The sequence below is a fragment of the Thunnus albacares genome, chromosome 10 (assembly GCF_914725855.1).
Source record: "Thunnus albacares chromosome 10, fThuAlb1.1, whole genome shotgun sequence".
Taxonomy (NCBI): domain Eukaryota; kingdom Metazoa; phylum Chordata; class Actinopteri; order Scombriformes; family Scombridae; genus Thunnus; species Thunnus albacares.
The window spans coordinates 30,810,117-30,828,193 of NC_058115.1; the positions used below are offsets into that span (position 1 = coordinate 30,810,117).

At 39.3% G+C, this 18,077-nt stretch overlaps 1 protein-coding gene across 3 annotated transcripts in view; it reads left to right on the top strand.

The window, feature by feature from the left end:
• Nucleotides 1–18,077, top strand: part of fat2 (FAT atypical cadherin 2) — a 118,952-nt gene that overhangs the window by 94,818 nt on the left and 6,057 nt on the right. For 2 of the 3 annotated variants that reach the window (XM_044363613.1, XM_044363611.1), the window contains exons 24-28: nt 1,555–1,996; nt 6,264–6,417; nt 8,778–8,883; nt 8,986–9,137; nt 9,813–10,093. In XM_044363613.1, the coding sequence (XP_044219548.1) occupies nt 1,555–1,996; nt 6,264–6,417; nt 8,778–8,883; nt 8,986–9,137; nt 9,813–10,093 (1,135 nt within the window). The remainder of the gene's footprint in view (nt 1–1,554; nt 1,997–6,263; nt 6,418–8,777; nt 8,884–8,985; nt 9,138–9,812; nt 10,094–18,077) is intronic. The other variant, XM_044363612.1, reaches the window with a different exon arrangement.

An 18,077-nucleotide genomic window follows, 5' to 3' on the forward strand; every position in this document is an offset into this window, starting at 1 on the left:
CATGTGAAGAATTTTACACGTCCATCCCACCAAAATGAATCATTCCAGTTGTTTATTTTTTTCATTGCTCCAGTGATGGGGAATTGAATGAGACGGCCTGAATGAGCGACCGGTTCATGCTTTATTTTCGAATGAAGAAGAAATAAATTAAAAAAACAAACTCCAAGAAAGAAAATACGTATGCAAGACAAAGAAGAGAAAAGCTCATCGTCCTGCAGCACTTAAAGAAGCCGAGCAGATTGGTATCAATAATGCATCACAGCCTTTGGTGTCCGATGGGGTGATGCTTGGCAATTTGCAAGATACACACTCCGTCTGTATTTTTTAATTGGGAAGCTATGAGGAGTCTTCCGTTACATAAAGAAAACATGAATAGATAAAAGTGTAGGAAAAGCTGCTGGCTTGTTAGTTTGTATGAGCGCTGAGTGAGCAGAAACGTTAAGAGGCTCCCGCTGATGTTGATGAAACGCTGAATAAATGTGTGACTCTGTGCTCCATGTGGTGTTATACAGGGAGAACATCAGCAACATGGGGAGCTGACAGCAAACGCAGATTTTTTATTTGTAACACAAAACACTTGTCAACAAAAACACAGCCTGCAGTTTCCAAAGGCTGAATGTAGATAAGTGCACTCTGTAGTTGCTGAGTATGTTTTGGCGTGTACCTGACATCTAGACGTTTAGTTTAAAACCTGGCTACATTTGGTTGAAAAGTCTAGGTCATATTTGATCATAAAGTCATTAAATACATGTTAAAATATACTGAGATAATGTGGAAACAACCGTCATATGCAACCTAAACATTTTCATCTTTCAACCAATTTTGCTAGGTTTTAATCAAGACATCTCCTGACCTGCAAACTATCAATCAATGCTTCCTGGAGAGTCGTAATGATGGCGGTAAAAAAATTGCTATAATTTTACAAACAAATCAATACAACAGGCTCCACAACGTGATGCATATCCATAAAATAACAGAATGTACGAGGAACATGTTAAATGCCGACTGAATGCAAACAGGTGACGAATTAAAGTGTGTTTAACCTTTTCCAACATCTGTATGTGTCAAACACAGGTAAACCATGAATTACTGTTAACATCTGTAAGGTTATGTTCTGTGAAAAGAGACATTTTTAACTTTATTTTTTAAATCAAAACACATCAGCTCCATACAAGACATTTATTATTTAAAGCTGAATATATTATTTGTTATTATTTTAAAATACAGTGCAAAACAATATTACCAATCTAATTTCCTTGTTCTCACCTTCCCACACCGTCCCGCTGTTTAAAGAAGTGCTTTCTGGAAAAAAAGAAAGAAATAAAACACTGAGAGAACATACGTTAAAGTTCACATAAGGTGAAAGTCAAGGATTAATCTTGAGCTTCTACACAGCTGATAAGAGTTGACCAGATTTTATCAAAGTGGACAAGTCTATCCTTTACAAAGAACCCCATTTTCAAGGTGTAAGAGTATTGATTAATTCATTAAGCCATAACTTGACTGGGGAAGTTCTTCTTGTTTGCTGACTGAACTTCATTTTCCTTCCTTCAGCTGAGCGGTGGAGAGCTGCAGTTCAGATACAGCTGTGGAAACAACTCTCCTGGTTCGCTGCTGATCAGATCTGATTCACTATCAGATGGCTACTGGCACAACGTCCTACTGGAGGTCAACTCCACCTCCTTGAGACTGACCTTGGACCAGCATCATCCAGCCTCCATCACCTTGACTGAACCATGTCGGATGATGCGCTCCCACGGTGCTTTGCTCTTTGCTTCCGTCACTCAGGGCTCCGACAGCCACCCTCGTAATTTCATCGGTTGCCTTGAGCGCCTTGAGCTCAATGGGGAGCCAATCAGAGTGGGTGACGTGGCGGAGTGGACGGGGCCGGGGATCAGGAGGGTGTTTGGGGTGTATCAATGCTGCGGCGCGGTGGGAGCCTGCGACAACAACCCCTGTCAGAACGGAGGGGCCTGCAAGGAAGACGCCAGCGGAGGTGAGTGCACCAAGGATGTAATTCTGTAAACTTCATTTACATACGGCTTTAAAAACTAAACAGGTAGACCTTCCTGTAGTAGCAGGACACTCTCCCCAACACATCATGCCATGCACGCTTCCAACAAAGTAGAACAGTTACGCGAGCTGTTTCCTCTAATAAACCATTGGGTGCCACCAAGCAGCAACTACCACAGTGCCACTGACGGCTGCTAGATGCTCCAACTGACTCCCATTCACAAATTTCTTTCTAGAAACACTAAGTCAATCATCTTTGTCAACGAGCCATGGTCTCAATCACTAAATTCAGGACCTCTAATAAGTGTGCTGGTGGTCATTTTGGAAACTATTGCTCCGTTAATAAGATTTGATGACTTATAGTAGCTTGGATGTCTGCTGTGAGAACGTTGATTGACAGCTGTGATTGCCAGTTGGCTCCCCAGCAAGACTTGCACTGAGTTTAATTGTCTCAATATTTCACTAAGTTTAATGTTACTCGATTACTATAGCTGCCCTGTTAGCACAATTTAGCTAAAGTAGCTAACGTTAGCCCAGGTGTGCGTCGCTCGATGTTCCCAGTAAGCTAGCGTTAGCTTGGGTACAGGGTAGTGGGGGTGTGTTTCCAGAGCGTGAAAAGAAACACCCCACACTCCTTATTTGGACGGAAAAGATGAAGCCAACCGACTCCCATGCAAACCAACGGGTGATGCCACGCCTCGCTACATCCATCTTTATATACAGACTATTGGGGCCACAGGTAGAGTAGGGAAGTCAAAGTATTGACGGACTAACATGTCGTTGTTTTGGTCTTTTGATGGCATTTGTTAATAATAAAAAAAAATAAAGAATAACAGCAGCCATATCCTTGAAACAAGGGGATGTTTCCACAGAAATATTCTTTCAAGGGGCCCAAAACACAAGAAAGAAGAAGCAAGTAACATGAAATTTTTACATTTTACTCAATCAACACTGTGAAAAGTTCTTCGGGCAGCAGTTCATCTAATTCAGGGACGAGCAGTGATGGATTTGTTTGGCCTCAAATCCTTATCTGACCCTTTATGTCACATTCTTGCTTATTGCCATTTTAGGTTATCATAAATTTGCCGAATACATCAGTTCTTCGTAAAACATAAAAGATAACAAATTGGTGTCTGAGAGGTTTGCAATGTCTTTTTTTTTACAGTATATATCATAAAAGATAAAGTCTGCCAGTTTGACTTATTCTTTACTTTGAATAGCAGCTGATAAGCGCACCTGCGTTTTTACAGATAAAAGAGCAGCAGCTTTAAAATAATATTATTTTCATGGGTTTGAGTGAGACTGAGGCAGTATGTCCTTTTTGTATGAAAGTGAATATGAAACCAAACATAAAGTTGGAGGAGATACACATCTGTGTACTTTGGAAGAGCAGTGTAAACAAACAAACCCTAAAGTTGTTATCAAAAACCTGCCGCCTGTTGATATTTATTTACTGCAGGTTACCGAGCAACATGTTTTCTTATTGTCCTACAGTACAATAAGAGAAGGTTCACTGTGGACCGGACAGAAGGTTACAGCCAGGTATTACTTTTCTTAGGACTTAATTCATCATCATGTCAAATCACATTTCAGTTATGCTTCAGGCACATATTCTGGGGTGCCATATTGACAACAACTATTAAATGTTATTTCCCAAAAGCTCCTTCCAGGTCAAGGAAATGTAATCAGGTGGGAAAACCAATGTTGGTCCTGGATGGTTTTTGTTTTTTTGTTAATGCATTATGAAGTTGTTCCCCACCGTTTTACTGAGACTTCAATTTCTTTGCTTACTGACACAGGAGGAGGTAACAAGGCAGACGAAAGTAATAAGATTCAGCTTGTTTTCTTTTTCTTCTTACATCCGATTTGAGCCTATTTAGGTCTCGGTTTATCATGTCAAAAAATGCCAGTTAAACAAACAAGAAAGATAAATAACAAATAGCATGAAAGCTCAAAGATTCACTTACTAGCTCTCAGAGATTTCAACCAGCAAATGTGTCAGATGTCATCATAATGACATCGCGTAAGAACACAACATCAGTGAAACGGCAAGGACCCCGGACGACAGACTGAACAAGATAAACAGACATCAGCTGTCTGTGAACTGGGAAGGGATCAGAGGTCATCGATCAGCGGACAGCCAGAGAGAATCAGGGAGGACATTCACATCTTTCAGCAGAGACAGAGGTTATCAACCTTTACCTTATAAAACCACCTGTTTTCATGTGACTTTACTGCCATACTTAGGTAACATGATGACAACTGATTCAGCTTCATTTATACTGAAGACTGTGAGATGCTGTTTCAAGTAAAACCTGACAGATTGATTGATATTGATCAGCTGATATCCACAGACAAGATAAACATTTCTGAGAAGGATTTAACTTACCAACTTAAACTTGGTAATTAAATAATTAGTACTGAATGAATTTTACAGCTGAAAAATAAACTCATCAATGTTGATTCACGGACAAACTATAGCTGTGTCTCAAATCACATACTTCCGTTAGCACACTTCCATGTAGTACACTGTGTACACTATGTACTTACTTGCGTAGTGCGCAAATTTTTGACAGGGTAGTGTTGTCTCCAATCAAACAAGGTCCTAGCGGAAATGACGATCGCAAATTAGCATTAGCTAGCGTTAGCATTCGCGTTATTGTTCGTGCCATTAAGTCATTACAGATCTGACTACAGTTTAGTGGTGCTTAGCGCTAAAAACACATGTTTAACGTACATTTGTATAATGTGGCGATGTTCACCGTAGTTACAAAGTCCTCGGCAGCCATTTCCAGTTTGAAAAGCGGCCCCTCCCCTTCCGCTACGTAGCCAAGATGGCGACCATTGAGGGCGAGAAGTGTCCATAGTTCCATACTCAACTTTTTGACCGTTCATACTTCACAGTGTGAACGCACTTATGCACTCAAAATGTTAAGTGTAAGTACAAAAGTATGCGATTTGCACTATATACCGTTTCTAAATTAGCTAAATATATCTTTGGTATATCTGTACGACAGCTTCTTGTTACTTATTGGCCGACATAGATCAGCCAATATCTGCTGGTATATTGACTAGCTGATTTATTGGTGTATCTGTAGTTAAAAGTTACGAAAGCTAGTAAGTGGATGTTTGGGCTTTATTTTGTTACTTTTTCTGTTCCCAAAGGTCAATAATGAAGTTCCGTGCATGCATCTTCTTAAAAATGAAACCAAAAGCAGGTGACTGCTGAGTGCTAAATTAATGAGACATCTCAGATTATTAACATACAGATTAGACATGGATGTGTAGCAATCTGGAGGGTTGTTGGTTCGATCCCCAGCCCTTCCTGTCCTCAACAAAGTGTCCTTGAGCAAGACACTGAAACCTCAAATTGCTCACCATGTGCCTGAATGTAGAGGAAAAACAGGCAGTTTGTACAAAAGCGTCTCACTGTTATATAACGAGAGCAAATAAATAAAAAGAACCCACAGGCAGGCATAACGTCATTGATAAAAACTTTTCATAACTGGTTTAATTTCAAACCAACACCAAAATGTTTCCTTTTAGGGACGTTTTTGCTGCATTCATTAGTAAAAATTTGTAAGCACAAACATTTTAGAGGCAAACCAAATAAGTTTAAGTACTATGGTGACTCATACCTGTAATAAAAAAATATTGTACTATTTCTTGTGAGGATGTGTCATTTTAGAGCTAAAACCCTTCTGTGGTTTATTTGAACTTTGAAAGTAAAGATCCACCTTACTTATTCTAAAACCAAGTGGTTATTTCGAGGTGTCATTGACTTGTTACTGCTTTCTTACAGTTTCCAAATGTTGTCATCAAGCTCCGGTAATAGTTCGAAGATGAAGGTCATGCCCCTTCCTCAGAAAACATTGTCATTGCTGCATTGCATTCTGGTCTATTTCCTGCTTTCCTGACAAAACGTGATGTTTACTGTTGGTGTTTAGGAAACTATTTCTGTTATCAGACTCTTTATGTGACTCTTTTATAACTTGCTGGCCTTGATGTCACGTTTTTTTTGTGTGTTTGGCCAGTTATCCACAGGAGAAAGAGGAAAAATAAGGAGGAAAAAAAATGCTGTTTTAGGGTGATTTTTTTCCTTTCAAATATCAAACACACCTCCCGTGTTCTCTGGCTAGATCAGTTTGACCTTTGCTTTGATTATTCACCGCCTGTGGGGGGAAACTCACCGCGGCTTTGATCAGTCGCTCTTGTCTCAGACATCTGAGTGTGTTTTATTTACTCCGCAGAGTTGCGCTGCAGGTGCGCAGGGCTCTTCCACGGTGCCCGCTGCGAGCTGGCTGACAACCCTTGCACCTCCCAGCCGTGTGTCGACGGCAGGGTGTGCGTGCCCAAGGCTCAAGGTTATATGTGCAACTGCTCTCTGGACAACACCGACGCATGGTAAACACACACAACACGCACGTTTTATTTATTCATTTATTTCATGCATATTTGAGTGCTCCTGTTGTTGAACACGTATGCTGGATTATCCTTCCTTCAAGAGCAGATAACTGTAAAAAAATGATTAGCCTGGTTTAACTGGAGAGTTTTGGTGTCCAATATTAATTGAAACGCTGCTGTAGAAGCTCTTACAGAAGATTAAAACTGACTCCTAAATTTGCTATAATGAAAAGATGAATGATTGATAAGTGATTAATCATTAAAGCTGTCTTCATTGATTTTTATTTTTGGCCATTTGAGGAAAGCAAAACAAACTCTAAGCACAACAAAAACATATTTACACCAAATCTGATGTTTGAAAAAAGTTTGTTATTTACACATCCAGTAGTTGTGTTTGTGCCCATGTGCCACAGTTTTGGACTGTTGGTTGCCCTAACAGGTCACTTTGGGGTCTATGTAACTGTGATGGACATCTTTCACTGTATTCTGGCATTTTATAGACAAATAAATGATACTTGATAATGAAAATAATTGATGATTAGTTGCAGATAATCTAAAAAGAAGACATTAATTATTGTTGAAGATAACAGCAACATCAAACAAATGACATACACTCACAAAATCATAATTACCTACACTGAGGTGTCATATTTCAATGAGGCCCGGCTAAACATGAAAACCTGCACAAGCCTAATTATATGCAACATCATTTGCAGTGAAGTACACGCTCGCATTCTGAAAAGTACCATATGCATGGCCATGAATTTGCATGTATATGTGATTGGACACACTTATTAAAACTGTGAACACACACACACACACACACCTCTTCAGATGTACACCAACACACGAATGTGTTCATCGGCCTGCAACCGGCTGGTTGTATTCCTCTCACACCACCGCCGGCCGCCCGAGAGAAAGAGTCACGTTCAAACAAAATCACTGCAGCATTTGCATATTCCTCCTTTCATTAAGTCCGCCTGTGAGATTGCGTCGCTCCTCGCGGGTATTAACAGCGTCCCATGTTCCAGGTGGAGTTTTGATTAACTCAGTGGATGAAAAATGACCACTGGTGGTTTGTAATTGTGGGAAGTGGGAGTTTGCTGTGTGACTTGTAAAACACACAGATAGATCTTTTATCATGCTGTTCTTTTTTTTTGTGTGTGTGTGTCCGATAATTACCTTAAAATGTGAGTCACATTGTAATAATCCGTCTGTGCAGTGGACGCATCACTTCACACCAGTGTTGGACAGCAGCAAATACTGTAGGAGAAAAACATTAATTCCATGAGCAAATGTCGTCCATCAAAACAAAGGGCTCCAACAAACAATTATTTTCATTTTCAATTATTTACTGGATTAATCAAGTAGTCGTTTGGTGTTTAGAAAATGTCAGAAAATGGTGAAAAATGGTAATCAATGTTTCCCAAAGCCCAAAATGCAACTTAAAATGTATTGTTTTGTCCCAGTCAACAGTCCACAACCCAAATATTCAGTTTTACTATCATAGAAGATGAATAATTTTAGCCTTTTTTCTTTAAAATAAAGACTCAAAATGATTGATAATGGCGATTAATTTTCTGTCAATCAGCTGATCGTTGCAGTTCTGATCCAATCAGCAAAGAATTAAAAAAAATATATTCAAGACTTGAGTTTATTAGAAAAAGTTTCCTCCCTTTCAAACTCCTTGTCCAAGAAAAAATAATGAATGCTGTATTTTGCTGTATAACTGCTGGAATATACTTTCAGCACAGTTCAACGAGGGAATTCAACACCTGGGAAATGAACGGGCAAAGCTGAACACCAGGCAGTTTTATGTAAAACAAAATGATAGGTTTTTGTCAGTAGCCGCAGCAGCGGCACTTAGCAATCAGCGCTCTGCCAGTAGATCCTCTGGGTCATGTTTCATGCATGGGCCTGGAAGATGGAGGGCCGCAGTGAAACTCTCAGTGTCATCAGCCAAATTTAACCTACATTCTCCGGCCAAGGCGGCGGCGGCGGCAGCCTTTGTAGCGCTCCTGTTCACACTCCACATTGACAGATACAGCAGTTTGGTCATAAACACTAACTCTTCGGAGGGAAACTGCCTGATTTTGGCCAAAAATTTGGACAATTCCAGGAGTTGCAAAGTCCAAGTGAGGGGGGGGGGGGGGGGACACAGGCTTGTTGCTGCTGTCATGGGAAACTTTTCAAACTATAAAACTTACTTACATATTTTAATTTCAGCAGAAGGATAATTTGATTCCTTTGCAGCTTGAGGAAAAACAATTACATTACAAAAAAATAACATTAAAATGCTAATTAAAAGCATGGTCCTCCCTGTCATCTTCAAATCCCTAAGACTTCTTGTACACCCGTAGGTGCCACAATCAGATCAAGGACAGACTGTGTTCGCCCAATCCCTGTCCTGGAGGCTTTGACTGTACGGTATCTGATGGCTCCATCCACTGCGACCCGCTGCCTCAGGTCAGTCTGAGCAACAAATGATGATCTCATTCCACAGTTTCACAAAATACTTATAACTGTTGAGTGGAATGACACTTTACATCCATCATCCTGTCTGTCTAGCAGGTATCTCCCATGATTGGCTACATGGAAATCATGGAGATCAGTGCCAGTGTGCTGGGATTACTCTTCCTGGTTGCCATCTTCGTTTGCGTCAGGAAACGTTACGTTCAGCAGAAACAGAAGAAGCCCGTCTGCGTTCAGGACTCCAACGGGTAAGAACAATATATTCTGTTGGTCTGGATTATGCTTTGCTGAAATCAGAATCGAAAAGTAATCTTGTATTCTACAGACGTATAATGGCTGTAAAATCCCCAAACTCCCGAGCCACTTCTACTGCAGAATGTTAAAATGCTGGAGTAGTTCCCACTGCCACAAATCAATAGTAAAACAACTTCTCAAGAGTCGATTTTGAACTGTAACTCTGCTACAATGAGAGTACAATCAGCGAGAGTTGTCCTGCAGCAATCTTGACTCTCTCTCTGCACTGTGCATTGTGATAAAGACCTCATGCATCCAGAGGAAAGCTGAGGGGGAAGTAGCTATCAGGAAGAGAAAGAAACTGGAGGGGAATATGATTCCAGCACTAAGCAGTGTGAAGTTGTGAGGGGATGTTCAGCAGAAAAGCTCTTTGAAAGATGTTTTATTTGCAACACAGCAGACTAAAGATCGATCGGCTTCCCGAGTCTTGGAAGTTTATCCATTCCTTTTTCACTCTTGTTCCCCCCGCAAGATCGATTGTTAGCCACAACGGATGCACATATTGTATTAATGTTAACTATGCAGCAGACACTCAACATTAAGCTAGCTAGTAAAGGAAGCAGAAGCTCAATTATCAGTAACATATTTAACTAAAACCAAAACTTCCCTTCTCTCTCACACACACGCAGCTATTTCCAGCCTAGTTTGGCCAAAAGCCTCAAAGCCGACAGCCAGGAAGTCGACCCCATTCAGATGAGCACGTTGGTCGGTACCAACAATGACCTCGACCACTCACCGTTCAGATCGCTTCGCCCACGTAGCCAGATCTATTCATCGGGAGGCAGGGTTTCCTCTCCGAAGACGCAGGGGCCAGTTGTGTGCAGCGTGGCCCCGAACCTTCCCGCCAGGCCGCCGTCCAGCTCTGATAACGACTCCATCAGGAAGAACCACTGGGACATGGACTATGAAGGTGTGTATATGTGTGATTTTGATTGTGTGTGTTATTTTAAACTCATTTGCCAAGTTCACCGCTTTGGTTTTCATTTTTTGGAGTTCACCGCCACTTCTAACCGATCTCCTGGTGGAAACAGCTTTCATATAAACTAACAAGATAATCTTTCATTATTTGAGTTGCAACTAATGATTATTAATGTGATCAATTCATTGGCTTTGTCAAAAAAAAAAAGTCAGAAAATTGTGAAACATGCCATTCACAATCAGCCCAAAATAATTAAAAAAAAAAAAAAACTAATTATTTATGACAAAGAACAGCAATTAATCTTCACAGTAAAGCAGCTGGAACCAGTAAATGTTTGGCATTTTTGCTTGAAAAAATCACAATTAATTGATTACCGTAATAGTAGCAGATTAAATTCCTGTTGATCAACTAATTTTTAGCTCTAATCATAAAAAAATGTTCTACTTCATTTGACTTTTATGCTTTGTTTCACATAAGTGAGCCGAGACCTGAAGGAAAATGTCCCAAGTTTCTAAATATGATTAATCAAAACACTATAAATCATATATTATGCACAATAGAAAATGAAAGAAGACCTGCATGCTGACAGTAATCAAACTTTGAAACGTTAAATGCCAGAACGTATTCTCACCATCGTCTGTGGGGAGTAATTTTCATATTATAGAGCAACATCAACACTTCAAAAATGTAGTAATTTTCGCTTAAATGCCAGCGTTTTTAAAGATGCTCTTTGTCGACACATAAAGCTCTGCATTTCAAGCCAGAGTTAATATACAGATTTAGGTGATACTGCAATATATAAACCCTGATATCAAACGTTCAACCGGTAGAGATTTTGCCATACTGTACATACTGTGGTAGCTATCACTTTAATATTTCCAGTGTGACCAGTGTGGCTGATGTTGATGGAGCGATTTTAAGTTCTATTGGATTTTAATAGTAGTTTTTACATCAATTATTTTATTTTGACATGTTCTTAAATGAATTTCTCTGATAATGGACGACATCACAACATATATTTATATTGCGGTATTAAATTACATACTCTGAGAGATGATTGTATCTGTAATAACCCAGTCCTAGTGTTGGAAAAATAATTACATACAACATGCAATGAAGAAAAAAATCTGTCAGTAGACTAAAAAAAAAATAAATCACACCCGTGTGGTTAGACGGCAAGACAACAGGTCAGAACAGGCTGAATGATTCAGTCATTCAAGGTCATTGTAAACAAGTATTTAAATGTCACGTGGAGCAAAGCATCATGGGAAACACCAGGCTGCCTGTACAGTCGTCCATCAACGCACGACGCTGATTAAACCGTGGAAGATAAAAACATTCATAGACGAGGCAGAACGATACGATAACATCAGAGAATAAAGTGATTTCTCCGTTTCATCTCTCAGCATGTCTTTACTTCCCACTCTCTCTTTCTGTGATTGCTTCTGCTTTTCATCTCTGTCTCTCCTGATTTTCATTTTTTCTTCTATACTACTGAATCCATTTTACTTCTATAATATCCTCCTTTATTCAGTCATCCTTTGCTCTTTTCTTGCCTGTCTTCTTCTGTAAATCTCTTTTCTGTCTCTTTTGATTTTCTCTCCCTCTATTTTATTTTTTTATATATTTATCGCCCTCATTCCCTCTACCTTCCCTTTTGCAAAACGTTTCTCTCATACCCTCTAAATCCCTTTCATTCAGCCTCATATGAGAAGCACTCGTACAAACAGATTTGTCCTAATGTCTGATGTGCATCATGTTGACAGGCTTTTTTTTGTTTGTCTTTTAAGAATTTATTGGAGTATTTTAGCCTGCTGACAACATACAGTTAGAAAAATTCTCACAGTCCGACAGCTGCCTGGGGATCTTTACGCAGGCTGTTATCCTGTTGATGAACATCCTCTGATATAACACCTGACAACTGTGTTAAAACACCTGTAATGTAAAGTATTCTCTCATCCATCTCTTGGCTGTCATGTGACCTTGACTGCCTCGCTGTTTTTAGACGTCTCACTTTGTCAAACCCCGAAACCACAACTGCTGAATTATTACTATAATCTTCATCTGCAGATGTCCAACGGCAGGTAAAATAATATGTATGCACTAGAATACAAATACATTATTCGGCAAAGCACAAATAATGGGTTTTTACCAATATTTGTTTCATACAAATATTTTAAAAAATATTTGTTAGTTAGAGATCTGTCTGCAATGAGGCGATGAGTAAAGTTTTAGCTCAGTAGTCAGCATAATAAAAACAAAAACAGGATTTCCACTTTCATTCTAATACAAATACAAATAATTTTGCTGCCTCAACAAATACAGATACAAATACAAATACTGGACACATAGTTAGAAACATATACTGTCTTTTTTTTCAGATTTTTAAAGCATTGCGTTCACACGGCTCTGTTTTCTCAGTCATAATGAAACCTGAGCCGCATTTCCACTCTTCACAGTTACTCATAAATTAATGCAGACAAGCCTTTAATCACTTGTATATCAATAATTCTGCCTGCTCAACCACTTATTGGACCTATTAATGAAAGTAATTTTACTGATCTGTTCTCCAACAATGCCAGACGGCTGTCATTAATCACAGCTATTAGCTATTTATAGTGCCTGCGATATCAATTCATATCTGTAAACCATCATCACCGTTGATGATCTCAATCATCATCATTATTAAATGTCAAAGATAATCTATGATTTAGTTTAAAGCACCGTTACTGAAACAAAGTGCTTCACAGTTAAGGATAAAATGAAAAGAACATTAACGCAGGGATATAAAACAATGTGTCCAGCGTGAATCAAGATTAAGTTTATAAATGTTTGACATTTTACAAATCACTGTGCAGACTGCAAAAAAGAAAAAGTCTCTTACTTCATACTTAATCTCCACCTTATAACGACACCCTCAGGTCTCTGTAGAGAATCATGTGTACACCTGTCTCGCTTTGAGTGGTAAATGGTGTATACATGGTTTTTTTTGTGCAGGCGCTTATTTGACCAAAATTCCTGAGCAAGTAGCTACTCATCGACAGGTTGTATTCGCCAGGTTTAAAATGACACATTAATACAGTTTAATTGGTTTTGGAACAAAGCAACAACAAAAAACAGAAGTTGAGAAGTTCAGGCGACATTAGAGAGAGCTCCAGAGAGCTCCAGGCAAAAAAAAAAAACAAAAAGTCAAACCGGGTTCAACTTTTGCTGCGACGTAACACACAACGCCATGCAACAAGACGCTGCATTCCTGGTGGATCACTTTGCAACGTGAACCTCGTGTTTCTGCTGTTTACCTCGCGATAATCATCCCCAACGACAGATAAAATGTTGCAATAACTTTGCAGACTTGTGCAATCGTTGTTTTGTGACTATTACAAACAGCTGTGCGCTGTTTTGGCGTCTGATAAGCCTGTAAACGCATTAATCTGCAGCTCCAACTGGACTTCCTGGATCATATTTCATTGTCTCGCACTGTTTTTAATGCGGGGCTGTTTTCAGTCTGATTGCAGCTTAAGAATACAAAGCTGTTTTTTTTTTTTTTTGCATGAGGCCAATAGTCGCTCTTCTGTTTTTTTTTCTTCCTTCCCCTCATTTCCTCACGTCGCCCGTCTTTTTTATCTTCCTTGTCATCCTCTAAATCGCTTTCACAGTTCTTCTGTCTCACCTTCTATCCTTCGCTCTCCAGCTTTCTCTCTTCATTTATCCCTCCCTCTATCTTTCTCTGGTCCATTTGTCTTTTTCTCCTTCCTTCTATCACGCCCCTCCTCTTTTGTTCTTCTGTCATGTTCTCTCTCTGTCCTCCTTGCCTTTTCTCACACTCTCTCCCCTTTTGTGTGCAGCTTTTTTTTTTTTTTCCTCTGCATGTAACAGATCAATACCACTGAGCCGTGACTCATACATCCACTGCTATGTTTCTCGAGACAGATGAAGAGAGGCACATCAGGCGTTCGTCATGCCATCGCTCCCCAGGCAACGCCAGCCTGGCAGGTCATTCATCTGCTTGACCTTATCACAGAGAATAAAGGACACATTCCTGTAGTTCTTTACTTGTTATCTGGCTCGTTGTTAAAGGGGGACGGCAGCTGAATCCTCTACACTTTGCTTTTGGTTCGCCCCATGACCCTGATGCTAAAATCTCTCTGGATCTTGACCACACCTGACATGTCCTACAGGCACAAAACAGGTTCCCTCTGTTTGAGATTCACAAAATCGCTTCAGACAGTAGATAGAACTAGATAAAAGATAGTACTGTTGGTATCATACATAATAGGAAGTATATAAAATAAGTGGTGGGTTTAAAAACTAACATCATCATTGCTATTATTTGATCTGTAATAAAGCGTGCAATCACTGGGCGCTGCCAAACCACCGGCCATCATGAATGAGAGCTATCGAATGTCAAGCTGTTGAGATTATATGGTGCTTGGGAGAAAAAAAAGACAGTAAAAAAGTAGAAAATTTAAAGTCTGCTGCTATTCAAAAGACAAATTCATCTGTAGAAAGTTGTTTTTTTATTATATGACTATAGAACTTAAGTTTAAAAGCCCCACCAACCATGTGGCAATGCTATTTTTTACATTTTAGCACTAAAAATGATGAGTAATTCTTAAATATTACATAAAGTAATAGGCTGGTGATTCTGTATATGCACATGGGATTTTTTTTGAAAGAAAAAATATCATCAGATATCATCATCAGATTTACATATTTAATGTGCAGGATTGAACATTTATAGACTAAATCCTGATTCTGATTCTCAGTTTTCAAGGTTTTTTTTCACTTGAGTGTCACTTATTAGAAAAGACTAAACATGTACAGCACCAGTCAAAGGTTTGGACACACCTTCCTGTTCACTTGAATGAGAAAGTGTGACTTTTTGAACAGTACTGTACCTGCGCTTGTGATTTCAGCTTTCAGTAAGTGGTTATTACTCACATCTTTTAGTCTGGATGTGCAGGAGGATGAATGTCGGCACCGAATACTTCTTTCATTCTCTATATTTTTTGAATTAAGTGCTGGATAAAGACTCGTAAAAGTTGAAGAGCGAAGCCGAAACGGATCTGTAGTTAAAACATGCACAACGTCACGGACGGCTGAATGCCATTGCCTCAAGTCTGATTCTCGCTTTAGCCTTGCTTAGCCTTTCTCGAATCTTTCCGCTATTTGCGAACCCCAGCAGCAAACCTACATGACCTTTCAACAAATCATGATGTTTAATGTTCAGGCTGCTTTCATAACCAAATCTAAGAAAATGACTCGAGGCGTATTTTTGTTAAAAGGAAATGCTGCTTAAGTCTTTCTGGCTCAGCGGCCTACCATAACTGACGTGACACCCTCTCCACCCCACCCCCCCCACTGTGCTGTAGGCGTAAATATACACAGTAGTGCCACTAATTATGATTTTTCTTTTCCTTTTTAATGCACCAATTCACTGATTAATTGTAGGGAAAGGCCCAGAGGCTGCAAATATTCATTACTTTCATAGGTAAAATGCAAAGACCTCAACAAATAAAAACAATGTATTTGCATAGTAGACAGTTTTATCCACATTTCATGAGGCCTTGAATTACTTTTGAGGGCATTTTATTCCCACCAGGTCTTCCAGTTTGGTGTAAAAATCTTTAAGTGAACAAAGTTACTCTGACATTTATTATCAATGGTGCAGCCGGCGGCGAAGATCCGAGACGTAGTCCTCTGTTCTCTGTAGCGTTAGAAAAAAGAAAACCGCTCTTGTTCTCAACTATGTATTGAACCGGGCAAAGTTTGAATCTGAGCTGAACGCCGTCTTTGATGTCTATTAAGCCTACAGAGGGGATTATAGATTTAAAGACGCTGTCAGTTTTTATCTCTTTAGCCTGGAAACACCTTCATCATTGTGCAAACACTCGTTCTCTATCTCGCTTTCTTTATCTTTCACTTCATCTGTCTCTCTTCCTTTATCTCTTGTTGTCTGTCTCTTCCCTTGACCTTCATCTCTCTTTTTTTTTCTCTCGCTCCGTGTTTCAAGTCTTTCTCTCTCCCGAGTCTCTGTTTTTTTGACACCGTTTATCCCTCACCCCCTTTTCGTTTTGTCTCCCTCCACCTTTTACTCTCTTGATTTCCCTCCTTTCCTCCGCCATCTGTCTCTCCATCTCTTGTCTTTTGTCCTCTCTCTCTCTCTCTTTCTCTCCGTCTCACAATGCGAGCAGCTGGGAGTCTTCTTTAGTGTTCTCAGTAACTCAAGTGACAATAAGAGGCTTTTTTTTAATGCTGTTTTGTTTGAACAAACTGTATAATGCATCTGCCTTGTTAGTTTGAGATTTTGGGGGGATGACGGGCAGGAATTTATAGTGGTAATCCTCAAAAATCCTCATTTTGTTGTCAGATTTTTCCTCCCATCTTCTCTGCTAACCGCTCGTCGCCGCGGGGTGTTTCCTGTCAGTCGAACAGTGTGAGCCGAGCTGGGGCGCTGAACTTTTTTTTTTCAGTCTTACCAGCCACTGTGGCTTTGACTGCTCACGCCAACTACTCAGTTTTAGGGCGGTTGATCAAAAGCAAAGTGAAAACAGATAAATAGATCACTTCCTGCGGGCCTGACGGACGATGTGTTTCCATCAAAGCTTTTCATGATTAGAGTACGGGTTGAATTTTGAGCTGGGTGTCATTTTATCTCTTTTTTGGTACCAAAAGGAAACTTTTTTTGACACTTAACTTGGAGAATTAACAATTCCATGCGACAAAAGAAGCCCAACTGCTCAAATGTTAAATGAATTAAATGAAACAAGAACTTTAACAGAATAAAATACAGTCAAAAATGGCCACACTGGTGCATCCCAGTAGCTTACTGGTTCTCTCTACTCATGTTTTCTGTTTCTCTGTACTTTCATCTGTCAAATGACAGCAAAAGATGCCAAAAAAAAATGTTTTGAAATGTGAAATTATGCTTTCAATCGGAAACTGTGTGATTATAAAATAAATGTCAAGGAGAGAACAAATCTGACTAGACAGTCAATGCCAACTTTAGGTACTTGACAGTTTTGGATTCTCGGTGTTACAGACACATTTTGTTTGGTACAAAAAGAATATTGACTTTTAATATACAGCTCTATTGAATAACAAAGTTAAATACTGAGATTTCTGAAGTGATCACAGAAATAACGGCATCAACTGTGTATTAGAGACGGACCCTTAATGATATGATATCTATATTTGAGAATTTAAAAATCTGTTAGTTTAAATTTTGTATTTTAACATCAACAAATAAACATAAACTAACATTTTTGTGAAGGATCCTTTGAATCTGGTTGTGAAGGAGTTGTGACCGAGATACAAATTAAACTGGACATTTACATACAGTCTTGCAGCTCAAACACCTTTGGCATTTCTGTACTGACATTTCTTGTTCCTGTTCGGCCGACACGCAGTAGTCTCTCATTTTATTCTGCCGCTCAGTCAGCGGGATCATCACCATGGTAACGGCAGGGGGGAACTTCAGTTCATTTGCAATGCACAGATACCAATATATCTATAATAAGCTTTTTTCTCTCTTCAAACTTTCCCAAGGCAGGGACCCCGTCTTTCTATAAGTTGTCATTTCTGATGCCACTATAACTTTATTTGAATCCTCTTTTTTCCACCTAAAGCCCTTTAAACTGTGTCAATCAACTACACGATCACAAAATCCATGTTGATCTAAACTAACCAGACATACAGTATTCTCCAAAAAAGTTTGCTTAAAATACAGACATTAGGGAAAAAGTTGGTATAAAAAATCCCCACCTATACTGAACATAAGATTTTTTAATAACACACTTCAGTTTTATCAGTAGAAATCCATTTGTAGACCCCAGTCTGGATGTGCAGCGAGCCCAGTATTTGTATTTGTATCTGTATTTGTTGAGGCAGCAAAATTATTTGTATTTGTATTCGAATAAAAGTGGACACAGGTGTAAAAATCCTGTTTTTGTTTTTATTACGCTTTTAATTTTAG